The sequence below is a fragment of the Trichechus manatus genome, unplaced genomic scaffold (assembly GCF_000243295.1).
Source record: "Trichechus manatus latirostris isolate Lorelei unplaced genomic scaffold, TriManLat1.0 scaffold00122, whole genome shotgun sequence".
Lineage (NCBI taxonomy): Eukaryota > Metazoa > Chordata > Mammalia > Sirenia > Trichechidae > Trichechus > Trichechus manatus.
In genome coordinates, this window is record NW_004444058.1 from 4,504,116 (window position 1) to 4,529,870 (window position 25,755).

Below are 25,755 nucleotides of genomic sequence, written 5' to 3' on the forward strand. Positions count from 1 at the left end.
TCAGAGGCGATCCATCCGGAAGGTGTCCTCAGTGGCTGGGTCAGTCAGGACCATGTCAGGGTCGTTGAGCATGTGCAGCCCATCCAGGGTCAGGGGGTCGATCTTGAGCTCGTCCAGGGGGAACTGGGCATCAGCATCAAAGCTGACATCGCCAACCCCAGCCAGCGAGCTGGTCAGTTCTTTAGAGAGGCTAGGTGGGGACTCTCCAGTTACTAGGGGGGAGGGAGGGACAAAAGGCACAGCTGAGTCCTGGATTCCTGTTTCAGGTCAGTGAGCTCTGCCTCCACGTCCCCCATCAACACTCTCACCGAGAGTAACTCTCCCCCAGGGGACACTGGGCAATGTCTGCAGACATTCTTGGTTGTCACAACTGGGCAGGGTGCTACTGGCATCGAGTGGGTGGGGGCCAAGGATGATGCTCAACACCCTACAATGTACAGGATGGTCCCCACACCACAGAATGATCCGGCCCCACGTGTTAACAGTGACGAGGGGGAGAAATCTTGCATTAGTAATTTGGGAAAAATCGAGTTTGATCCCTGCTCGTACTATATACCAGAATAAATTCCCAGTGAGTTAGATGACATAAACTACGATGATCCTTAAAAAAAAAAGTTGCTACTGAGTCGACCCTGACTCATGGTGACCCCATGTGGGTCAGGGTAGAACTGGGCTCTATAGGATTTTCAATGGCTGAATTTTTGGAAGCAGATCACCAGGCCTTTCTTTCAAGGCACCTCAGGGTGGACTCAAACCACCAAATTTTGGCTCGTTGCTGTGTGCTCACCATTTGCACTACCAGGGACTCCAGGGGGATCCTCCAGCTTCTGTGATTTCTCTCCTTTCTTCCTCTCCACTCAGTGTGTGTATTTAAATATGTACATCATCAACTGGACTAAACCAAAGCTAAGAAGTATCCTGAATACAACCAAACTCTTCGAGGGACAGAGTAGCAGGGGCAGGGATCTGGGGACCATGCTTTCAGGGGACATCTAGGTCAACTGGCATAACAAAGTTTATTAAGAAAATGTTCTGCATCCTATTTGGTGAGTGGCATCTGGGGTCTTAAACGCTAGCAAGCGGCCATCTAAGATGCATCAATTGGTCCCAACCACCTGGAGTAAAGGAGAATGAAGAACACCAAAGTCACAAGGAAAGCATTAGCCCAAGAGACAGAAAGGGCCACATAAACCGGAGTTCATCAGCCTGAGACCAGAAGAACTAGATGGTGCCCGGCTACCACCAATGACCGCCCTGACGGGGAACACAACAGAGAGTCCCTGTTGGAGCAGGAGAAAAGTGGGGTGCAGAACTCAAATTCTAGTGAAAAGACCAGACTTAATGGTCTGACTGAGAGGGGAGGAACCCCAGAGAGCACAGCCCTGGGACTCTTTGTCAACCCAGCACTAAAACCATTCCCGAGGCCAACTCTTCAGTCAAAGATTAGACTGGACTATAGGACATAAAAAGATACTCATGAAGAGTGTGCTTCTTAGCTCAAGTAGATGCATGAGACTAAATGGGCAGCTCCTATCTGGAGGTGAGATGAGGAGGCAGGGTCAGGAGCTGGTTGAATGGACACGGGAAATCAGGGGTGGAAAGGAGGAATGTGCTGTCACAGTATAGGGAGAGCAATTAGGATCACATAACAATGTATGTATAAATTTTTATATGAGAAACTAACTTGAACTGTAAACTTTCACTTAAAGTACAATAAAATAAAATTTTAAAAAAATGCACATCATCCTAGGATGTTAGTAGGTCAGATGATTATGGGACTCAGTCTCTTGAGGGTCAATGGAATTCCCTAGCCCAAGGGTCCTCACCTGGGTCAATTCTGACCCCAGGGGACACTCAGCAATGTATGGGGGCATTTGTGGTTGTCACAACTAAGTCACTACTGGAATCGAGTGGGTGGAGACCAGGAATGCTGCTCAACACCCTACACTGCACAGGACAGCTTTAACCCAGAGAATGATCTGGCCCCAAACATCAGAGCTGACGTGATGGGAGGTGGGATCCCTTACACTGCTCAACCTAGGCTCTACCAGGATGTCCATGTGGGCGAGTGTGTGTGTCTGGGGATGCCACCAGTGTGGGCACAGGGGGCAGGTGACACAAGGATTTCCCTGTGGGGACACAGCATTGCACAGGTTGGGGGAAGGCCAGGTTCCCAGCAGGGATTACAAGCCATGAAGCCCTAGGTACTTTATTAGAAATGAGGCTCCAGGTCTCAGTTTCCCCATCTGTAAAATGGGAATGAAAACTGCTGATCCTCTGGGCTATGGGGACAATCCCAGAGGCCTGATTCTCCTGTGTTTCCCTGGATTCGCACTTGGAGCTCAGACCTCAGGGGACTCCATCTAGAGATGTCAGCAGGGACCACTGTGGGGGTGGTCTCACCCTCAACTCCAGCAGCCCTGGCTTCTCAGGAAATCACTTTTTCCCTCAACAAAGCCCAGAGCCCCTGGTGAACGTGGGGAGAAGGGGCGTGGGAGGGTGTGGGCTCTGTGCTGGATGGGGGCCCTACTCACGCTTCTGGGTGGTGCTGGTCATGATACGCGGCATGCTGTTGTATGTGTCAGCCCATGCCACAATCACGCATGTCCTAGCCCATGTGCCCGCTCGGCAGGCCAGGGTCTAGTGGGGCATGGGGGTTCCAGGCTCCTTACCATGCTTGCATCAACCCCAGAGCACTAGACACCCCGCTCACCTGTGAGGATGATGTTGGGGATGCCGCCATGGCTCGGGTAGCCCAGTGGCGTGGTGTCTGGCAGGCTGCCGTGGCTGCCCGTGAGCCCCATCATGGCGGCCTGCGAGTAGCTGAGTGTCGAGCCAGGGCTGTACAGGCTGCTCGAGCTGATGGCGCCCTCCACCATGTTGAACTGCTCTAGCTGGAGGTGGGTGCGGCGGCCATCAGCCCGCGGGTGCCCCGGGCAGATGTGCGCACCCTCCCCGCAGTCACCCAGGTCCCCGATAAATGGAGGAGAAGCAAGTGAGGGACCAGCCCCAGGACTGCGCCTACTGCCCCACCCTCACTCCCATGCTGGCCCCTCTCCATTTTGGCTCTGCCACCACCCCATACTGGCCCTGTCCTGGCCCAACGTCTGCTCTCTTCCTGGCCCTGCCTTGCCTGCCTTCGCAACGCCAACCCACATCCTGGTCCTGCCCCCCTACCCCAGTCCCAGCCATATTCAGTACCCCCCTCCCCTTCCTGACCTGTCTCAGCCCCATCCCACCATCCTGACCCTGCCCCCATCCAGACCCCACCCCTATTCCCACCAGCCAAGCCCAGGTTCCCTGCCGCCTGTGCCCCAGCCCTTCATTGGCCCTGACTCACCTGGTGGGACAGGGTGTTGGCCTGCCTGGCGGCCATCTGCTGCTCATAATATGAGTCCCCAAAGACGCTGCCCAGCGTGGAAGAGTGCTGTGGACAGAGAGAGGCTGCTGCAGGGTGGTCTCTGGCCCGGCAAGGCTCCCAGGAACCCCAAAGGGCACTCAGGATGGTGGGGGAATGGCAGCGTTCACTCCAGGGGATCCTTGGGATGGAGGGGCAAGGGTGTGCCAGAAGCTCTAGGATGACCACTTCTTCCACGACCTGCTCCTTGGGGTCCTTGTTAGGAAGTAGGGTCTTTGCAGATGTAATGTTAGATTAATGTGAGATCATACTGAATTAGGGTGGGTCCTAATCCTATATGACTCCTGTCCTTATAAGAGAGAATAAGAGACACAAAGCACAGAGGGGCCTCTGTACTCTGACAGTCTCCTCCCTCTTGAGCCTGGGTGGGGAGTGGTTCCGCTTCTACTGGATGGAAGGTGGAGGGCACAGGGACAGGCCCCAGGAAGCGAGCAGGGTGTGACTGGGGTCAAGGCAAGAGTTATCTCCCCCACTCAGGACAGAAAGGGTGCTTGGCAGCCCCCAGCTGGCCTCCAACAAGATGCAGAACAGGTGGACAGGATGGGTGGACAGAGCTGATACAAGGTGCTGGGTGCGAGCACAGGCAACCCCATAGAGGGACATCACCCCTGTGTCCCAGAACCTCAGAGCTCCACACAGCTGTGTCCGCCCCATGTGAAACTACCCACTACCCACCCCCCACAGCCTGACCTGTTTCCTCCACTGCCCTCAGCTGCCCCCACGAGGGCTGCATAACACATGGACCTACCACGTGTCCAGGTAAGTGTCTCCACAGAGTAAAACCCTGGACCTTCTCCCTCTGAGCTTTGTTCTAGAAAGATCCCTGCATGACCAAACAGATGCTATAGAAAGACCCCGGTGCCCTGACAACCCTCCAGAGACAGATGCTCCAAAAAGACCCCCACACGCCCTGCAGACACTCCAGAAAGACCTGCGCGTGTGCCTAATAATGCTCGAGAAAGATCTCCATGTGCTCTGACAATGGCCAAAGCCAGAACCTGGGGCCTTAGTTGATCAGACAGGAAATGACCACATTGAACGCAGACACAGGTGGCAGCTGTGAGTGGTCGGCAGGGCTGAGAGCAGAGGGGGGAACACCCACCCCCAGTGTGGGGGACCATGAGGGCAGACTTCCCTACACCTCTCAAATGCCAGGAAAGGAGCTAGAGAAAGAGAGGAATACAGTGACATGGCAAAAACTCTTCTGTTACGAGTTGAACTGTGTCTCCCCAAAAGAGGTGTCGAAGTCCTAACCCCGGGACCTGTGAATGTGACTTTGTTAGGAAGTAGGGTCTTTGCAGATGTGATCAGTTAGATTAACGTGAGGTCATACTGGAGTAGGGTGGGTCCTAATGCTGTATGACCCCTGTCGTTGTAAGTGAGAAGAAGAGACACAGACAGAGGGAAGATGCCATGTGAAGATGCATCTACAAGCGAGGACCGCCTAGAGCCACCAGAAACTGGAAGAGGCAAGGAAGGACCCTCCCCTAGAGCCTCTGCAGGAAGTGTGGCCCTGCGACACCTTGATCTTGGCCTTTGGTCTCCAGAACTGTGAGAGAGAGAATGAATTCCTGTTGTTTTAACCCCCCAGTTCGCGGTATTTGGTTACAATGGCCACAAGAGACTCATACACCCACATCTACTCTAAAAATCATCAGCTTCAGGTTTTGAAAAAGGGAGCCACCAAGTTGTGGCTGAGTTTCCCAGATAAAGAACAGAGATGGGGGAATGGTTCCTGATCTATCTCAGCTGTCATGGGTCTCTTCTGAAGCCCAGGCTAGACTTCTTGGGGCTATGGGTCACCAAATACTTGTCTCTGGATGGGGCTGCCCCACTCTTACGGCCCTATATACGGCAGACAAACATACCCATAGACACAGCTGGACAGATGGCAGCACTCTTGCTCTCTGCATGCAATCAACCAGCCCACTTCAGGTTTGGGCCTAAGAATTAACTGATCATTTGAGTAACCCAACCCGATTCCGGTCCTGCCGCATGTGTGAGGGATGTGACTGAGGGACCAGCAACTGCTTTCTGCTGCCCCTGGGGGACCTCACATGGTTCAGGAACGTCCCACACCCACCCCCAGCTGTTTCTCCCACGTCCCTCACAGTAATACCCTCAAGACCAACGTGTCACTGGAACCGAGAGACGCTGGGGCTGGCATGCAGGGATCAAGAGTGTGTGGATGCCAGACTACCCCCAACATCAGTGCTCACTGGGGTCACTGCTACCCTTCCCCATTCAAAGAGCCAGGAGGCTGCATAGGACTGGCCCCACAGCCCCCTCCCCACCATGCAGTGATGGAGGGAGCAGGTGGGGGTCTCTGTGTGCCCTGGGAGAGCCCTGCCCCTGAAGCCCCTCTTGCATTAGGCAGAGCAACAAGGCTGCCCGGGGTCCTGCTTAGGGCCTGGGCACTGCAGTGGTTTCTGGGAGCTTCTCAGCTCCTGGGGCAGGCTGGGGGAGACCCAAGGGTGCGGGGCAGGGGGTTCCAGGGAGCCCCTTCTTCCGTGAGGGGAGGGTATCTGCTGAGGCCACAACCCTGACTGGGGGCCAGCCTGGAAACTTCCGTGGGGCAACAGGGTCAGGGAACTCCAAGGAGACTGGGGCTGGGTGGGAGATCTGGATCCAATCCGTGCTCGCTTTCAATGGGGTGGCGGCCAGGTATGGCAGGAAATCCTGGAGTATGCTAGATGCGGGGTAAAGCCCCACGATTCCCAGGGACTGGGATGGGCCTCGGTCTTCCTGTTGTGAAATGGGGAAAGGACCCCTGAGACCCCAAGGCCCTGCAGAGATAGCTCAGCCTCTGGACAGGCATGACAATGACTCAGCCCCCAAACTCAAACCCCAACTACAAGGCTCAGTGAGGGTGGAGGACGGCTGAGGGGGCAGGAGGGACAGGAGGGGCAGGAGGGGCAGGAGCCCTGGTAAACTCTGCTCCCCTAAAGTGGGGGATCCCCTCTGCCTCTGGGAGCTCAGAGCTTGGTTGTGAGGGGACAGGGTGGCGTCATCGCTCAGAGCCGCACAATGGGGCAGATTCCGGTAATTTATGACCATAGAGCCTCAAGGGGTGTCCCGGGGTCCTTGAGTAAGGAGCCCAGGCAAGGCTGACACACAGCGTGGCTATCACCAACATGATCGCTAAAACCCCGCCCCTGCTGGTGCCCCGCAGGGACCTTGGAGGTGCCAACAGCTTTGAGGAGGGCCGCTTGGTGCCAGAAGCAGTGCCTTTCTCTCCATTGTCCAGACGGCTATCCCCGCACAGTCCCCACCTGGCACCCCATTCCCACCCTGCCCCTTGCCCAACCCCACCCCCAGTCCTGTACCCCCCTGCCCCTACCTCCCACCTAGTGCCCCATCAGTATCCCCCCAAGCCCTGCCCAGCCCCGGCCGATAAATGTGGATGAAATGGGATGGGGTACAGCGAGGGGCACAGATAGGACACACGGGGAGCACATGGACAGGCAGGCAAGTGGAAGGATGGGGGTGGCGGGTGTCCTCACCTGTGGGGAGCTCCCGGGGGAGAAGCCTTGGTTGGAGACGGGCGAGGTGGGAGACTGGTTGGCTGGGGAGCCAGCGCTCGTGCGGTACTGCTGCAGGGATGGCGCCTGCAGGACAAGGGGGTCAGCACGCAGACCCGCCCAGCTAGCTGGCCAGGGGAACACAGGGCACAGCCACCCGCAGGTCGGGCCTCCTGGAGGGCCCTTTCCCCACTGAGCCCCTGCAGCCCCTCCTCGGTACCAAGAGGTGGCCCGTGTGGAAGCAGGAGGGGGCTCTGTCTCCCCTGGGGGTGCTGGGCGGTAGTCACCCCACCTTCTCAGCCCACTCAGACTCTACGTCCCTCCAGATGTCTCCCTGCTCCAACATGATGCATCCAGCCAAGAGCCTCAGAGGACTGAGGCATGAGGCACCTCGGCTTTAGGATCCCCTTCCCACATCTGCTGTTCTCCCAAAGGGCGGGCTTGGGCACCTCCTGGTGTGGGGTTTAGGGTGGCGCCTCCGAGGTCTCCGTATTGTGGCAAGTGGGGGACTCACTGCACCCCAAACATTACTCCTGCAGATCTGGCCACATGTAGCCATACCCCCACTCCTGGGGCCAGGTTGACTGGGCAGCCCAGAGGGTGTGAGGGCCGAGGGGCAAACCAAGCCCTGGTGACCCTGAGACCCATGGGGCTGCCCTTGGCCACCTGCATCCTCCTGGGTACCCCCTTTTCCAGAAATCCATTCCCCAGACTCTGAGAGCTCTGAGTTCTCCCTACCTCCACGGAAGCCAGAGTCAGGGAGGGAGAGGCTACAGGAGGGGCACAAGGAGGTATTTGGCAGCCCATCATGGGACAGCCAGCACCCCCTCCTCATGCCTGTTTTCCCATCTACACACTAGGGTCACAGCCTTGGCTAAGGGTCCTGACCACCCCTCCACCTGTAGCCCCCACAGCCTGTCCCTCACCTCCCCAAGCCCCCAACCTGGCCCCTGTGTCTCCCCCCACCAGAGCCTCCAGCCCAGCTCCCCGCCCCCTAGGCCCCCTCCCCAAGTCCCCAGCCAAGCCCCGCTCCCAGCTCACCGACGCCACATCAATCCCCAGGGGTGGCTGGCCAGGGCTCTCAGCGGGGGATGAGGGCAGTGAGGATGACAGGGTGACTGGGAGTGGGGGCAGCTGTGGGCCACGTGGCAGGCTGGCACTGGGCATCAGAGGGCCACCTGGTGGTGGAGGTGGCTGCTGCTGTGAGGTGGGTGGAGGGGGTGGTGGAGGCTGAGGCTGCGGCGGTGGCGGGGCACCCGCCTGTGTGAAGAAGGCGTAGGGCAGCTGCTGCTCCAGGGACAGGGCATCCATGGTCACGGCCTACGGGAAGGGACAAACATCGTCATGGAGCCACTGGCTGCCGTGGCCTGCCCTCCCAGCCACCCGCCACCCCAGCTCAGCAACCATGCAATGGTAAACAGGTGGAGAAACTGAGACCCACGGAGGGTCAAGCTGGAGCTGGCCACATCCACACTCAGCACACTGGCAGCTCAAGCCCTCCTGGCCTCCCTGCCCCTCAGTGTCCTCGCTGTAACCACACTTGGTAGCCCAGCCCCTCTGGGGCCCTGGGGGGGCCACCCACCTCCACCCGAGCCTCATCCACTCTGGGAGCTGGACAGGGTGCGGTGACAGAGGCATGGTCACTCAGTGATGACTGGCTTCGATTTCTCATGTTTGGACAGAGGAAAACACCAAGGGGATTTTGGAAAAGGATAGAGATAATGGTAGCAGGGCATGAAAAATGTAATGGATGTCACTGAGTTGTAAACGTGGCACTTGTGTTCACAGATGTTCAGTGTGTATGTTTTTACAATTAAAAAAAGAGAGAAAACACGAAGGCAAATTGAAGCAAGACCTCAGGGCTCAGGGTGAGTCTGTGTGGAATCTAGACTCGCATGTGGAAGCTTCTGGTCTCGGGGTGGGCAGGGCCCTGACCCTTGACTACTGGGCCTACAACCCAAAGTGGAAGCTTCCAGACACCAGTGGGTAGTTTGTGAACAGGGGGCTTCCAGAAAGGCAGGCAGGCTGAGGGACAGGAGGACCAGGAGGACTGGCTGAGGCATCTTGCTCATGGAGAACCTGCCCCACAGCCCTAGGGCCGCCCAGGCCACCGGCTGCAGCTGGACCTGACCATCCGCCCACAGAGGAGACGGATCCTCTAGGGAGACAGGCCAGGCAGGTGCGGGAGGAATCCTTAGTAATTCTGTTGTGGGTGGACAGTGCCGTGGCAGTGTGTTTAAAAAAAAAAAAAAAAAAAGCTCTAATCTGTTTACAAAAAAAAACTGTTACTGTCGGAGCAGACTCCGACTCATGGCAACCCCATGTGTGTCAGAGTAAAACTGTCCACAGGGTTTTCAATGGCTGGTTTTTGGAAGCAGATCACCAGACCTTTCTTCCACAGTGCCTCTAGGTGGACTCGAACCACCAACCTTTTGGTTTACCATTTGACCACCCACTATATGGTATAAATCAGGGTGACCCTCCAGCATCTGAGATTTCCTTCCTCTCTCCCTCCCCACTCAGTTTGTGTATTTAAATGTATGCAGCGTCCTAGAACTTCAGTAGGTCAGATGATTATGGGACGCAGGGTCTCTTGGGGGTCAGCGGAATTCCCTAACCCAGGGATCCTCACTGGGGGCAATTCTGTCCCTAGGGGACACTCAGCAATGTCTAGAGGAATTTGTGGTTGTCACTGCTGAGGCACTTCCGGGCGGACTCGAGCCACCAACCTTTCAGTGAGCAGCTAAGTGCATTAACCACTGAACCACCCAGGGGCTCCCCCTTATGGTTAAAAAAAAAAAAACCTACTGCTGTTGAGTCAGATAGTGCAGGACCCTGAGCGCAGTCAGGCCTGGAGGGTTGACATTATGCCCCTTTCTCTTCTTTAGGGTCGAGTTGCAAATTGCCGTATTTGCCTCCTCTACTTTTTTTCAGTCCCTAATGGTAAGGGACTAAAAGTAGAGCAAGCAAATATGGCAAATTGCAAAAAAGAAAACCCTAAGGGACTAAAAAGTAGAGGAAGCAAATATGGCAAATTGCAAAAAGGGAAACCCTCTAACATTTCAGTATGGGGTTTCAACTCGACCCTGAAGAAGAAAAAGAAGCATAATAACAACTCTCCAGGCCTGACTGCACTCAGGGTCCTGCCCCTGCCCACGTGGGGATGGTTAATACCAGGGCTCTGCCCATCTTGGGCACAGGTGCTCCTGTTGCTGCTCTGTGTCTCCCATGCATTTGACAACTTTGATGGTAACAAGGAAAAGCATCAAGGGGTTGTGGGATTCCAAAGACCACCCTCCTGGTTCCCTCTCAACCCTGGTCCCCTGGCCCCGCACCTGAGTGATGGGTGAAAGTGGGGACAAGGTGGGTGGCACCTGCTGGGCCTGCTGCCGTCTGGTATCCGTGCTCAGGGACAGGGGGCTAACACCTGGCTGGCGGTGCTGCGGTGAGGAGACTGGTGTGGTCATTCCTGGAAGGAAGGGAGGAGGAGTGGGTGGGACGACCTTGGGGACCCCACCTTCTCATACTGATAAACACTCCCCAGTCAGACCTGCCCATAATCTGTCCCCCCACCCCCCCCACACACACACTGGTCCCTCCCACTGCCGGCTCAAGGAGAGGTGTGACACACAGGCCTGGCCAGTCAGAGCTTTCCTGCCTCTGAGCTGCAGGACTGGCCAAGGACGGACATGTGACCAGGTTGGTTCAATGAGAGCCTGGCCTAGGACTTTTGACAGAACTCCAGGAAGAGAGGTCTGGAGCTGTGGAGGGCATCCTTGTGGCCACAGGGAAAGAGCCTGCTGGAGAACTGGGAGCCAGGAGGCAGGGAAGACAGCAGGGAGCCCCAGGTCCAGCCACTCTGGGTGCTTCCTGGTTTGAGGAGACAAGAAAATCCTTCTTTTGCTTAAACCCCTGTGGATTACGGTTAGCTGCAAGTGGGTCAGCCCTGACCAACACTGTGGGTTCCCTCATCGTTCTCACCCTTACTCGGTGAAAGTACCTGTTCCCGTCACCTCTTGCCCACGCCCACCCCCCAACCCTCCTATGTACCCTCTGTGGTTGGGGTGCTACCCCTGCCCCTCAAGCTAAAAACCCAGCTCTCTCCTCCTCCTGCCCTCCCCACTCCAGGACCCAATGTATTCACCCCTACTGGGATCTGCCCTCTCCCCCCACCTTTCCCACGATACCCCACTGCCCTCACCCCAGGTGGCCAGGTCCCCTGGATATGTCTGTGGTGGAGGGACCTGTGGGTGACTGTGGGGTGATAGGGCCTATACCCCAAGCACTGTGGGCACCCTGAGGGCTTTCCCCACCTGTCCCCACATGGTCTTCCAGTCCAGGAGATAAAGGTGATGAGAGCTATCCTCCCAGGGTCACATGAGGTCCTAGTGAGGTCATGAGCAAGTTCTGAGGGAGTCTGGCCCACAGTCAAGGCTGGTGAAGCTGCCTGAGTCACCCAGAGAGTTCCAGAACCATATGGCCAAGAGCATTAGAATCAACCTTGGCCCACAAATGAGATGGGGATTGTCTGGGCGGGGCCAGGCTTGCTCCACCAATGAACTGTGGGACACTTTCAGGGAACACCGAGCAGCCCTCTCTTATGTCTGTCTGTCTGTCTCCCTGTCTCTCCTTCTCTGTCTCCCTTCTTCCCTCTGTCTGTCTCTTCTCTGTCTCTCTCCCTCTCATTTTCTCTGTCTCTGATCTTCTCTTTTTCCTTCCCCTTCGATCTCTCCCTCCCTCCCTCCCTCTCTGCCTCCAGCCTCACCACATCTGCCCAGGGCAGCTGCTTCCAGGCTGGGGCCTCGTCAAAGAGCAGGCAAGCTCAGTCATGCTTGCACTTCCCCTCAGACACCCTGGCTCCGTGAGGTCCAGGAGAGCAGGAGGGCCTGGTGCCTCCTATGGCTGCTGAAGCTGAGCCCTAAGGGCTGGTTTCTGCACAGACACTGGGCACCAGAATCGGGCACAGATACAGCGATGCTGAAGGCTTTGAAAGAGGCCTGGGCCAGAGAGCCTGGAGCCGTCCCCAGAGCACTGGACAAGGAGTCAGCCAGACTGAGCGATGGGCCTGGTGTCACCCGTGTTTTCTATGAGCTCCCATGCCCCAGATGTCCAGAAGCCAAGTGACATTGATGCCCAGGTCGGACGTGGGTTTTGGGACACAGCAGGTGGCAGAGCCGGAGCATGGGAACTCAGGGAGAGCAAACCTGAATGCCTGGAAGAGTCAGCGGCCGGATGTAGGTGATAGGGGCAGTTGGGCCCTGTCTCAGACGCAAGACTCTTGGCCCACTGCTGCTAGGCCTTTCGATTCTCTAAGAAGGTCCGGAGATCCAGCCGTCTGCATGCCCACTCTCGACTGTGATGTCAGTTCAGGTGGTATCATGCACACTTCCGCATGCAAACACAGGTACTCAGACACACACGCAACTCACACATACTCAAACACATGCCCACTCACACACATGCATACACATACACACTCACATAAACATGTATACCCACAACACAATCACATTCTCACACACACACTAGTACATGTGCATACCCTCACAGATGCAAACACCTATGCACATTCCCTCACACACACACGCTCTCACACATGTACACACACAGATACGGACACACACATGCACATCCACACTCACACACACAGACTCACACACACACACCGTAGGCTAGATTTGGCCCTCATGCTGCTGGTCAGTCATGCCTGTCCTGAATGCAAAGAGCTTTCATCTTCGCTCCTGGCCTCGTACCCACCAGAGGCCAGAGGGGTCAGAGAGCAGGTGGGCAGGCAGGCATCTTGCTTTGAATTCCTGTTGGCAGCCTGGTGCACCTCTGGGAAAAGGGGCCGGAGTCAGCTGCAGGGCTGACTGCACGGGAGCAGGGCTGCCCTGTGGCATGCACACTGTCATGGGGGACCCAGTGTCCTTGCTACACGCATGCGCAGTGCGCGGGCCAAGAGGCAGTTTCAGCAGAAGTCACTGCCTTAGGAGCTCAGGGCTCCTTCCCCTCAGGGGGCTACATCCTAACAGGCAGGAGGCTAGGGGGCTGACCCCATGGGGGCCAGAGGCTCCAGCTTGATTTAAAACGCACCCAGAAAGCAATGCCCCTGCCTAACAGCTACCAGAGCCAGAGGTCCACACGTGGTCACACGTGGGACACTCCGGTTGAGCTCCAGCCCGACTGCATTCCTGCACCCACAGTTCTCACATGTGCCGTGTTTGCTGAGCTTGTTTAGGCCTGGTTCAATGGAGGTTCCCAGGAGAGTGGGTGCTAGGGGGCTCTCCTTGCAGCCTTGTCTAGCCCGTCCCCACCTCTCCCTGGAAGCCAGATGCCTGCACCTCCTAGGACACAACCTCACACAGTTCATAATAAACACTGCATAGGGGCCACAGTGAGAGCTTGTGAGAAGGAGGCTGTCCTGGTGCAGGGGGAGATGAAAAGCAAAACTAGGGAGTCAATTGCCTTGAGGGCAGAGGTCAGGGGGCACAAACTGGAGGCCGAGGGGTGGCATCTGGGTGAGGCAAGACGAGGCGGGAGTGAGTCCTGCAGTGGAGAAGGGGCAGAACGTGCAAAGGCCCTGGAGTGGTCCAGTGGAGAGCGCCGAGTTCAGAAGTGGACAGTGGACTGTAGCTGGGTTCTGGCATCCACTCGGAAGAAGCCAGGGGGCCATGCAAGGGTCCTGACTGAGGGGGGATATGAGCTGCATACCCTTTTGGGCAGAGGCAAGGTTGGGACCCAGGGGGGGTGGGTGCTGTGTAGGGTTGGGGTTTCAAGTGGGGTCGATAGAGAACACAGAAGGCAGAGGACACTGTGTGAAAATCTTTGAGGACTCCCGTTCTAGAACACAGGAGTTCACCCAGCCTCTCTCTGAAGCCCCCGCCCCAAGCACCCCCAGAGCCCATCCAACCCGAGATTACCCTGAGAGCACTGGCTCCTTCTCAGGATGTTCCCTCTGTTTGGAACACACACACCCCAGGTGAGCCTGGCCACTCCAAGCTCCCCTGGAGAGGCTTCCTCTCCCTGGGTTCTGCAGGCCCCCAGCACTTGGAGTGGCTCCTGCAGCCACCACTCACATGTGTGCCATCCTCACCCAGGGCCCAGCTCATCATGGAGGAAGCTCCCGGCCCCACATCATGACCAGTACCCAGCCTTACCCTGGGGGGCGCCACCAAGGCCCAGGTGTGTCAGGTTGGCTGTGAGGTTGCCGGTGCTGCTGGAGTTGCTCAGGGTGGGGAACGGGGGCTCCTCGGGGTCCAGTGGAGTGGGCAGTGGCGAGGGGAAGTGGATGTTGGTCAGGTCAGGCAGCGAGCCCCCCGTGTTATGGGTGGCGGGGATCAGGGCGGTCGTGGCTTCCTGGTCGGTGGATGGAAAGATGCTGGAGGTGAAGGCAGAGAGAGGCTAGTGAGTGCTGGCGGGGAAGAGAGGGGCTGCTGCCATTCTTCCCCAGGGGCTGTGGAGGGCAGGAGGGGGCCCCTCGAACTGGGCCTCAGAAAGCCCCAGGTTAGTCTGATCCTGAGAGGGGACAGGGCATCCCCCGTCAAGGGTGGGGTATTGTTGGGGGCCAAGAAGGGAGGCTGTCATCCTGGCGGCCCAGTGAGGGGCTCTCTGGGTGGTCGCCAGCAGCTCGGCGTGCCTCTTGCTGGGACTTGCAGCCTCCCATAATGTTGGAAAGCCCCCGAGCAGACCCAGGGAGGCTGTGGATATGAGACTCACTTGATTCCAGGAACCTCACAGGACTTGGGCCTAGACCCCGTCTGAAAGAGAAGACAGCACAGGCTGAGACGGCACTCAGTGGAGGGGGGCAGCCTCCTTGTGCGCACTGTGCTTCCTCGCAGCATGGCCACTTCCCGCAGGGCCTGGGGATGGTGACTGGCACTGAGCTTCTCAGATGTCAGAGTCCCGAAGACAAAGAATGCCAGATCCCAGGGTTGAGGGGCCTACTCAATGCAGCAGGGGATCTCCCCACACGGCCCCCTCCCCATTCCAGCTCTGTATGTGTCTGTCTGCCTAGCACCTGTGGGGGCCATGACAGTCTCTGGGGAGGGGGTCAGGCCCCAAGTCCACACGGAGAACAACACAGGGTCCAGTGAGTCCCAGTGGTTTAGAGGGTGCTGCCTGCCCTGCAAGGAGTCTCTGGGTGGTACAAACAGTTAAACACTCAACTACTAGCCAAAAAGTTAGTGGTTCAAACCCAACCAGATGTGCCTCAGAAGAAAGGCCTGGCGATCTGCTTCTGAAAGGTCACAGCCTGGAAAACCCTATGCAGCAGTTCTACTCTGCACACATGGGGTTGCCATGAGTTGGAATCAACTTGATGACAACTAATAACAATAACAAAGCCCGCCCCACACTGTCCTGCCTCCCCATAGTACCACCAGGGACCCCTGGCCAGTCACCAAAACTGCCACTGGGGCCCCACAGAGGCTGTGCTGCCCCTCAGTGACTGGTTCCATTTAATGGCCTGGTTGGGGATGCTGTTGGAATACAGGGTCTGTTGGGAGAGGCCTACGGCCCACAGCCACACACAGCGGGCAAGTGGCCTCTCGGGATGATGGGAGCCTGCCCACTCCGGCCTGTGTCTCAGGCCAGGCAGCCCCCTCCCTTTCAGCAGCAGGGTCCTTGGGGCTTTGAGTTTAGAGCCACGTGGGGAGCATTTTCTTCCCACTTCTGAGTTCTGGGCTCAGATGGAAGACACGTCAATGTATCACAATAAACACGTCCCATTGAGCTCCCAGAGCTCCTTGAGGAGCAGGGTCCCAGCTTGGGGAGCAGGGTGCCCTCCTCATCCTGTGCTCCCAGCTACCTTGTGCGCTCACCCCAGGGAGGGGCCTCCTGGGTTGCTTCTCTGTCAACTTGGGACACTAATGGGTTAAGGAGGATTGAAGGGACCCAAAGAAGATTGAAGGGGCCCTGGGAGGGTTGAAGAGACCCCGGGAGGATTGAAGGGGCCCTGGGAAGGTAAATGGGGACCCAGGAGGGTTGAATGGGCCCCAGAAGGGTTGAAGTGACCTTGGGAGGGTTGAAGGGACCCTGGGAGGGTTAATGAGGTCCCGGGAGGGTTGAAAGGGCCCTGGGAGCGTTGAAGAGACCCCAGGAGGGTTAATGGGGCCTCAAGAGGGTTAATAGAACCCCAAGAGAGTTGAAGGGGCCCTGGAAGGGTTGAAGGGACCCTGGGAGAGTTGAAGGGGCCCTGCGAGGGTTGAAGGGAACCTGGGAGAGTTGAAGGGGCCCTGGGAGGGTTGAAGGGACCCTGGGAGGGTTGAAGCTGCCCTGGGAGGGTTAAGAGAAGCCCAAGAGAGTTGAAGGGACCCCGGGAGGGTTGAAGGGACCCTGGAAGGGCTGAAGTGACCCCAGGAGGGTAAATGGGACTCTGGAAGGGTTGAAGGGGCCCTGAGGGGGTTAAAGGAAACTCGGGAGAGTTGAAGGGGCCCTGAGAGGGTTAATAGAACCTCAAGAGAGTTGAAGGGACCCTGGGAGGGTTGAAGGGGCCCTGGGAGGATTAGAAGAACCCCAAGAGAGTTGAAGGGGCCACAGGAGGGTTGAAGGAACCCTGAGAGGGTTGATGGGACCCCAGAAGGGTTAATGGAACACCAGGAGGGCTGCAGGGGCCCCAGGAAAGTTGAAGGAAGGCAGCAAAAGTGTAGCTTCAGGCAGGGAACCATCACTCCTGTTCAAGGACAAAAGACAGAGCCCTCTTCCGGCTGAGACAAGACAGGACAGAGTTCCATCCGCTCTTGAGGTCTCTGGCAGTGCCCCGTGTCCCACCCACCCCCATCCGCCGCCCTGGGCCCCAGGCAGACACTGTCAGCTGATGTGTTCTTTAAGGATTATCTAAGAAAAAGGGGACCTGCTGCTGGGGGCTGGGGGGTTCTTGCCCAGCCACTGTGATTGGGGAGCCTGTGGGGTGGCGTGAGACCAGCAGGACCAGTGCTGTGGAGGATGCCGAGGAACGAGTCTGTGCTTGGCGGGGGCCTCCTAATGCCCTAAATCAACACTCGCTTCATTACGAGATTCCCACAAACCCCACTCACAATGGGTCTCTAAAGAGCCTTTCGGAAGAATCCCACAAACACTACAGAGATATAAATGGATTTCTAAACAAATTAAAAACTCGCCCATGCCCGCCCCACTCCCAATGAATCAGACTGGATTTATTTAGGATGTTGTTGCAAACGCGTAGTTTAAGGGGTAGTAAGAGTTTCACCACAGTGCTGAGTCTGTCCTCCTGCCAGTCTCATTATGTCAGAGTATCCTCCCACCTCAGAGTCCCTAGGTGGTGCCAATGCTGAACACACTCAGCTGCTAACCAAAAAGTTGGAGGTCTGAGTCCACCCAGAGGCTCCTGGAAAGAAAGTCTGGCAATCTGCTTCCTAAAAATCAGCTGTACTCTGACATACGTGGGTCACTATGAGTCAGGGTTGACTTGATGGCAACTGGTCTTCCCTTGCTTCATTAAACTCATAACTTCTCTGCTTCGTTTAGCAAACATCCAATCTTTCAGAAGCAGATCGCCAGGTCTTTCTTCTGAGGCATCTCTGGGTAGACTCCAACTGCCAACCTTTTCAGTTAGCAGCCAATTGCGTTCACCGCGTCCACCACCCAGAGACTCTGACAGGCCTGCCTCTCTTGTTAAATAAATGTGGGCATGGTCAAAATCTGAGTAATGGTCCTACTTCAGGGACTCTGAAGCCCCCAAAAGTGCTATTCTGGGGATCTTTGCCTCAAAAACACAAGACGAAAACCCGCTCACAAAAGCTCTGCAGCTCTTACCTTCTTAGCGTCCCACGCTTGCTTTGAAAGGTTTTTGTCTGCCTCCGATGAAGTCTCCTCCATTCCTGGGACCGTTAATAGTAAAACTGGGACAAAGGGGGTGGGGGGCAGAGGGAAAGAGAATCAGAAAAGAAATCTCTTCCCAGAGCAGTGGGGCACCAGGGGGCCCTCCCTCAACACACAGATCTGCCATGCTGTCACTACCCTAACGTAGTGTCTGCAAACTACTCTAAAGCTACAAACGACAGTATCATCAAAATAAGTTCGAATAAGTCAGAGAACCTGTGTCTAAAACAAATGAAAATGAAAATCCTCAGGTCTGAGGCTGGCATTTATTCTGTCCTCTGGAACAGATACAGCCCAGGCATCTCCCACCTCCCCCCTCACCTCCTGGGCCCCTCAGCACCAAGCACAGGTGTTTGGTCCACGTCACCCAGTGGGCCGAGGCTGGGCTGATCAAGGCATGGTTGTGGTGACCCCACGGATCAGCCAGGAGGCCGGCTCAGCCCCAGAGGAGGAGGGACAGGTATGAAGGGGAGGGGGGTCTGGGCACAGGATGGGCCTCAGTTGAGGTCCTGGCCCCCGCTGGTCCCTCCTTTCTTCAGACCTTTCAATGACAGTGAGATTAAAACATTCCCCCATTCTGTTCATGCGGCTGGAAGCTGAGTTTCTTCACTCATAACTGCATCACAACGAACTCAGCCAGGTGGCCAAGCCTTCCTCCTGACACCCTGGATGGGGGCAGTGGGGCCACTTGACCCCATCTCCACCTGTGGCCCTCCCCCCGTCCAGCCCATCAGACTCGCTCCCTTCCACGGTCACACTACCCACCCTCCCAAGCCCCATGTTTCTGGGGGACCACAAACTCAGAACTGCCCATGACATTGGAATGGGGAAGAGCCAGGGTGGGCTGGGGCCTCGCTTGTTGTGGGAATGCTCCTTCCCGCACTCTCATCCCTGGCTGGCTGGTGGTCCCAGGGAAGAAAGAGCAGAGAAAGCCCCCAGGGATAAGGATTTCTGACCATGATCCTTCTATCAGCAAAATCTCCAGGGACATTTACATGCTCACTGTGAAATGCTCCAAAGTTGGTATGTTCCAGGAATGAACTATACTGAATCCCATGGGGCCTTCGTCTTGGGGCTGATGGCGCCACACGGGGTCGGCTGGGGCTGGCCTCATAGTGTCTGCCCTCCTTGCTCTGGGGACGTTGCACTAGTTTTTAGGATGGCATCTACTATCCTTGAAGGCCTAAGGGACACCACCTCCACGCCCGGCTCCGGGGGGGCAGGTCAAAGGCCTGGGCGAAGGGCACAGACCCACCCCAGCTATGCAGAGAAAAGGCTCTGGGCAAGAGTTGAGGAAGAGATGGCTTGTCTCCTACCTGCTGTAACCCCGGAAGGACCAGCCCAAGGGCTGTGGGCAAGAAGGGATCTAAGGATAGAGCCATCCCAGAAGCAGCAGGGCCAAGGAATGGGTACCAACCACAACAGTACACTATTAGACCTTGGATCAAGCCACACCTGAAGCTGTCAGGCTCGCCCTGAATTTGCTTTGTCATGAGCCAATAAATACCCCTGCTGCTTGTACTGCTGTCCGCTACATCCAAAGAAATCTAAATATGTATCATGTGCACATGCTAAGAATTCAAGAACAAAAGCCTCTGTATTTGCAGGAGCTGATGTCTCTGCCTAGAAAACTCCTATGCATCCTTCAAAACCCAAAACTTAAGTAGCACCATTTCTCTGAAACTGCCCCATCCCCAGCAAACAAACGACCCTCTCCTTATTCCCCAGCACTCTGTGAGTCTTCACTGGTGGCTCCATCCACCCACAAGCTTGCAAGCTTCCAGAGGCAGGGGCCACATGCTGGCTTTGCCTGACCTGAGAAGTGAACTCACACATGCTGCATACCTCTTTTCTGATGTGCATCCTGGGACCCACCCGTGAAGGAGTCTGGCGGGGTGGGCGTCATTGTGCTCTGGTGCAGGGCGGAGTCAGAATTGGTCCTGGGGGGAGAAACAATGAGCCCCGCCCCCACCCACTGGGGACATGCCTGCCAGAGACTGTTAAACCATGGGACGGGGCAGACATTATGAGTCACTGTTGTATTGTGTTCCTGAGAGAAACCCTAAAGAGCCTGTTCTCTACAGAGCCACACAAAGGTGACCATGTTCCCTCTGCAACGCTATCAACGTCCCTCGGTCCCCTCTACGGCTTCTCCATTTCAGGCACAGGATGGTGCCTTCCCGTTGGGATCCCCCACCCCCCAGAGAGGAGTCTGGACACTCCCTTGGAAGCCCAGCCTCAGGGATGCAAGCCCCCAGCCCATCACTGGGGGCCCCTCCTGGCAACTCCACCCTTCAAGACGCTCAGATAACAAAGTAGGTGTGACAGGTGGGAAAGAAGTCAGTGACACGGGGCCAGGAGAAGACCCCAGAAGGAATGTAGCCCTTTGGGGTCCCCAAGGTGAAGGAGTCAGCCTGGGGTGGGGGCTCTCGCTGCTGGAAGCCTGGAGAGGCTCAGTCCCCTACCCTGGGGACCCAATTTCTGCAGGATCCTGGGGACCCTGACTGCAGATGCCTCGAGGGCGGGTCCCCGGAGAGGCCCTCGGCTGCCCGGCAAAATGGGGGCAACCCATGGGGAGCTGGGCCGCATGAGTAAAGGGCTGGACAGGCTGCACAACTGGCAATTTGGGGAGAGTATGAGTCACATGTACCCAGGGCAGGGGGACATCACAGCCACTGAGCATCATGGTCCAAGGGGACAAATAGTTTACAAGGATGGAACCAATGGCTCCTGACCACAGGCTGGGTTGGCAGTGAGGGGCTGGGGCCCCAACCACCAGCTCTGTGTCCTTTAGCAAATGTCCTGACCTCTCTGGGTTCAACTTCCTTATGTCTAAACCAGGAACAAAAATAGCAACTACTGCATAAGGCTCTTGTGCATTTTCTCAGTTAATGTGTGTAACAGTCGGAGCTAGGCCTGGCATATAAGTGCTTGGTAGGTAAGAAAATACAGTTGTCGTCAAGTTGACCCTGACTCATGGTGACCTCATATGTGTCAAAGTAGAACTGTGCTCCAAAGAGTTTTCAATGGCTGATATTTTAGAAGTAGGTCACCAGGCCTTTCTTCTGAGTCACCTCTGGATAGACTCAAACCTCCAATTTTTCAGTTAGTAGCTAAGTGCTTAACTGCCTGCACCACCCAGGGACTCCACCTGGTAGCTATTTGCCTATATTACTTTGTTGTTTAGACCTTTCTAGATGGTGGTATCATGGGTGATTATTTCTTCTCTTTTGGGTCTATTTACGTGTTTTCTCAATTTTCTACAATAAAAGTAGATGGCTTCTACAGTTGTATTTTTGACAACTAAAAACATGAAGTCCCTAGGTGGTGCAAATGATTAAGTGCTCGACTACTAGCTGAAAGGTTAGTGGTTCGAACCCACCCACAGACATCTTGGAAGTAAGGCCTGGTGAGCTGCTTTCGAAAGGTTACAGCCTTGAAAACTCTATGGAGCAGTTCTACTCTGTACACATGAGGTTACCATGAGTCAAAATCAACTCCAAGGCAACTAACAACAACAACGTGGGCAGCTGCTCAGAATATAGTATTGAATGAAAAAAATCAAGTGATAGACCTGAACATACGCTATCATTCCAACTTTGTTTTTTTTTTAAAAAAAAAAAAAGAAAGAAAAGTCACAAAGAGAAGGGGAAAAGCCTAGGAAAGCACCAAAGCCATAAACTCTGTTTCAGGGACAGCACTGATTTCTAGACGCTTCCGGCTGCCTCCATGTTCATTTTCTTAGCCTGCCGGGGATGGGAGTGTGGCTGTCCCAGATGGCGGGCTTGCGCTGCCTGGGCACTCACCTTCTCCAGCTGCTGTCTGCCGGTGGTGAGAGGTACACGGTGCCATAGGGGCAGCTGTCCATGTGGGCTGAGTTAAGGGACGGCTCTGTGGCTCAGCCCCCAGCCCTGCTGCAGCCCACCCAGAGCAAATGCACAGGGGGCAGGTGTTGGCCTCGGGCTCGGGGCTGGGGGCAGGGGGGCAGTAGGCTGGGTGTCTGCAGAGCTTCCTGCAGCCATTCCTGCCTGGCCTCGTGTGCCCCCCACCAAGGGACACTTGTAACCCTAGCACTCAGCACTGCCTCCTGCCTCAGCCACGGGCCTGAGCTAAGCTGACTTCTGTCAGAGCCTTTGTGCTGCGCTAATGGGCGGCTTACAGGGTCTGGGCCCCATCTGGTTGAGCTCCCCTGACCCTTGGAAAGGCACATCTGAGGAAGAAGGGCCTCTTTGTTCTTGGGGGCCAGCGGTTCTGGGAGCTCCCCATGGCCGCTCCAACTCTGATAATGGCAGGGGCACAGGGACGGCCCAGCGGCCAAGGTGCAGGGTGAGATCTTGCTCATGAGCTGCTCAGATAGAGCCCCCTTGCAACCACTCTGGGATGCGCTCGGCTCCCAACAGCCCTACCTCCCAGGGCTGCCCCCAACACCAGCACCCCCTAAGGGGTCTGTTCAGAGCCTTCCAAGGCCCCCTCCTCAGTATGGGTTCTGAGCTCTGTGTGGCTTCATCTGTCCCAACTCCCACATCTGTATCTCCCTGACCCCCGACCCGACCTCCAAGGCTCCTAAGGTACCGGCGCCACCTCCTCTGGGAAGCTGTCCCAGTTGCCCAATGCCTGGGAACCCTGAGAGCAGGGTGGCCCTGCCTCCTTGTGCCCTCCCGACCCGTGCCTGGTGGCCCTCAGGCCCCGGCCCCGGCCCCCTGTCACGCTAGAAAGGATATCTGCCGTCCATGCTTGTCCACCGACAGGGGCCGGCGGTGTGGGGAGCCGAGCCGGCCGCGCTCCCGGCACACTCTGTCCACCAGCCCGTGGTGCCGGGTGGTCCGGCTGGTGTCCAGGCCAGAGGACTGGAAGGGGGTCTGGGGGCAAGGCGGGGCAGGGGAGGGGAGGAGGGAAGAGAGAAACCAAACACCAGTTACCAGCTACAGGAGAGTCAGGCGCCCTCCCTATCCGAGGCACATGTCTAGGGGTCTCTATGTCCAGCCTCTCCCAGAACCCTGGCCCTTGGGGGCTCCTGCGACACCCTCAGTCCCACTCCACAGTCCAGATCAGCTCCCCTCCTGGGTCCCTCTGCCCCCTGGCGCTTCAGGGGGTGGGTGAGAGGCTAGGCAGGATCAGCACGGGGTGGGCATATGCTGGGGGCAGGCGGCGCAAACTCAGGGCCAGGGCTGGCACAGGGTGCATCGGGCTCCCTCCCCCACACCAGGTGCAGGCAGCCCCCTCCCCGCCCAGCAGCGTCCTCTCCCCACGTCATCCCTGGAGGGACTGCCAAAAGGGGCTGTGGAACCCCAGGACACCTCCAGGGTCCAGCTGGCTGCATGAAATCTCAGGAGGCTCTGTGCCAAGCTCAGGGCCAGTCCTGATGGAGATACGCTCCCCTCAGCGCCCCCCGACACACCTGCTCATCCGGCATCACGGGGCCAAGTGTTGGCCTCCCGGAGCCTAGGCCCACTGCAAGCGGGGCGTACTCCCACCCCCGGGCCCTGTCCCCGTCCGGCCCTCTGCCAGCTGGTGCTGGGGGGCCATGGCCATCTGTCTGGGTAGACAGTGTAGCGGCTTTAGCCAGCCTTGACTGGCCATTGCTTCTGCTGGCCATCTGGCCCCAGGCCCCTCTGACCGCTCCGAGCAGCCAGGCAGAAGAGCTACTTTGACATGGAGCTTCACTCCCCTTCCAGAAGGCAGGCAGCAGTGGGCCTGGGCTCCCCTCCTCTACACCCCATCCTCAGGGCTAATGCTCCCTGCCGCCAGGGACTCCCAACTCCCCGACCCCAGCTCAGGGATCTACTCTGCATCCAGGACATACCATCAAGGCACAGAGAGCAAAGACAGGGCCACGTATTTCCAGGGATATCTGGAGCCGAGTCTAGGTTAAGCTGGGCCCCCAGCTAACCAGGCCCTGTCACAGGGCTGGGTTGAGGTACACAGACATTCATGTGTTTCTGGGCAGTTCTCATGCAGCAGGCCACATATGCTCAGACAGTGGTGGCCTCGTTCACATGGACAGGCACGGGGGAGAGACTACGAGAATCCCGGGGGGTGGCGCTCCATTAACCTTATAAGCCTCCCAAGACAGGGGTGTAGGGCAGACATGTGTCTGTTCAATGAATAGGGCGGTTCCGGTAAGGCCACAAGGGCGCACGTTGGGGCATGCCTGGGCCTGGGGGCTCATTTACCAAAGGGACAGGATCCATTACCAGGGCCTCCCCCCTTGAAATCTGCCAGGCTGCAAGTACAAAGAACTGAGACCTTCAGAGACCTGACCCTGCAGCACCCCTACTCCCCAAGCTCTTGACAAGGCTCTGCACAGTGCTGTGCCAGAGGTTATGTAGAATCTCCTTGAGGGAAGAGGGGGCCAGGAGAAACGGGAAAGGAGGAGGAAGAAACCAGAATGCAGAGAAGGTCTCTGCGGAGGGCGCTGGCTCCAAGTTCCCACCCCAGTCCCAGAGGAGCTCCCATGTTGGCTAGATAAGGAAACCGAGGCACACAGCAGGAGCAGCGCAGGCCCGAGCCAGGTGGGCTCTGGACTGGCCTGGGGTCCCCAGTGTGTGAGGGAGCCGGGCGGTGACCTGGGGCCGGGGGACATACTTCTGGGGGGATGGAGCTCCTATGCAGCAGCCGCCCCTGCCTGTTGGCTGGACAGCTGGACGTGGAGATGTGCGGTGATCTGGAACTGTTAACCAACAGCGGGGAAGGTGGGTGGCCATCAGTGGGCTGTCCCTGCAGAGCTCAGACCCCAGCCGGGGAGTGGCCCTGACTCGGGGGTCTGTTCCCTCCCTCCTCCTTATGCCATCTGCAAACGGGATGCAGGGTGGCCCCCACACTCATCCTTTATGGTGAAAGCAGCAAGACCATGCTATGAGGCTGTACTCAAGGCCGCACCACATGGGCCCCAGCCAGGAAACGTGGCAGAGAAGTGGGGTCAGGCGCTGGGGCTTCCCCTCGGGTCCCCAGTCTTGTGGATTAGCCAGGCAAGACCCAGCCAAGCCCAGCGGCCCCCCTCCCACCACCCAGCAGGTGGAGCGGCTGCTGAACTTGGCGTCCAAGCCCAGGGCCTGCTGACAGAAGGAATGTCAGGGGGCTGCTTCCTCTGGGGGCGGGGGCGGGGCAGCCCAGCAATCGTCGAGTGACCCTGGCTGTCTTCGCGTCCATCAGGTGTGCTCTCTGGCTGGCGTGGGGTGGGGGGCGGGGGGCCGCACCTGGGGGGCTCACCTGGAAAGGCAGGTCCATGCTGCCACTGCCGATCTGGTTGACATTGGGCAGGGAGCCGCCGTAGTACTGGCCGCGGCTTGGGCCCAGCTGTAGGTACTGCGACTTCTGGAGCTGGAGCTGTAAGAGAGAAGCCAGCAGTAGGGGGTCTGGGGGATCCCTCATTGAGCTCACTCCACACGGTAAGACGGGGCTGTGCAATCTGGAGGCAGGGACCCCGGGACTCAGCCCTTCAAAGACACCAGCTGTCTCTGCACCTAGAAAGGCGCCCCCGGAAACCTGGAGGGCCCAGGCCTGAGCATGGGGGGATGGCTTCCCTCCCAGCTGACTCAGCATTGCAAGCGAGCATGAGAGCGGACGGGGCCTGGATCGGGGAGCATTCTCATGGCTGCCAGGGGCTGCGATAGGACGCCCAGATCAGACCAGGGGCCAGAACGGAAGTAGAGTGCTAACTTTCAGGGTACAAGATGTGTAACCCCCAACAGTAACTCGCACGGGGACCCTGAGGCCACCTCCCAGACCTGGGCCTGGTTCTGGGGCCTTCTGAGCTCCCCGGTCTCCTGTGTGCACCACCAGCATCCCTGGGCATTCACCTGGGATGCTGGGCCACCCAGTTCCACCGGGAGGGCCCGCTGGGATTCGGCTCAGACCAGGAGCCCAGAGCGCCCTGGTGGGGCTTCCTGTCCCTCAGGGAAGGACAGGGCAGGACAAGGGCACTGCCTGGGATCCATGCCACTGTCAGGTCGGGCACACGGGTAGTGGGGGGCCGGC

General features: G+C 57.3%; 1 protein-coding gene across 1 annotated transcript; it reads right to left on the reverse strand.

Annotated features, from left to right (window-relative positions):
• Nucleotides 1-25,020, reverse strand: CRTC1 (CREB regulated transcription coactivator 1). Its single transcript, XM_023738809.1, has 13 exons — nucleotides 24,988-25,020; nucleotides 22,500-22,637; nucleotides 21,585-21,646; nucleotides 19,624-19,718; nucleotides 17,713-17,798; nucleotides 14,656-14,696; nucleotides 14,097-14,317; nucleotides 10,275-10,408; nucleotides 7,981-8,259; nucleotides 6,922-7,026; nucleotides 3,341-3,427; nucleotides 2,714-2,894; nucleotides 1-212 (listed from the first exon to the last, which is right to left on the reverse strand). The coding sequence occupies exons 1-13, from the start codon at nucleotides 25,003-25,005 to the stop codon at nucleotides 1-3; spliced, it is 1,659 nt and encodes a 552-aa protein (XP_023594577.1). The 5' UTR covers nucleotides 25,006-25,020.
• Nucleotides 25,021-25,755: the final 735 nt, after the last annotated feature.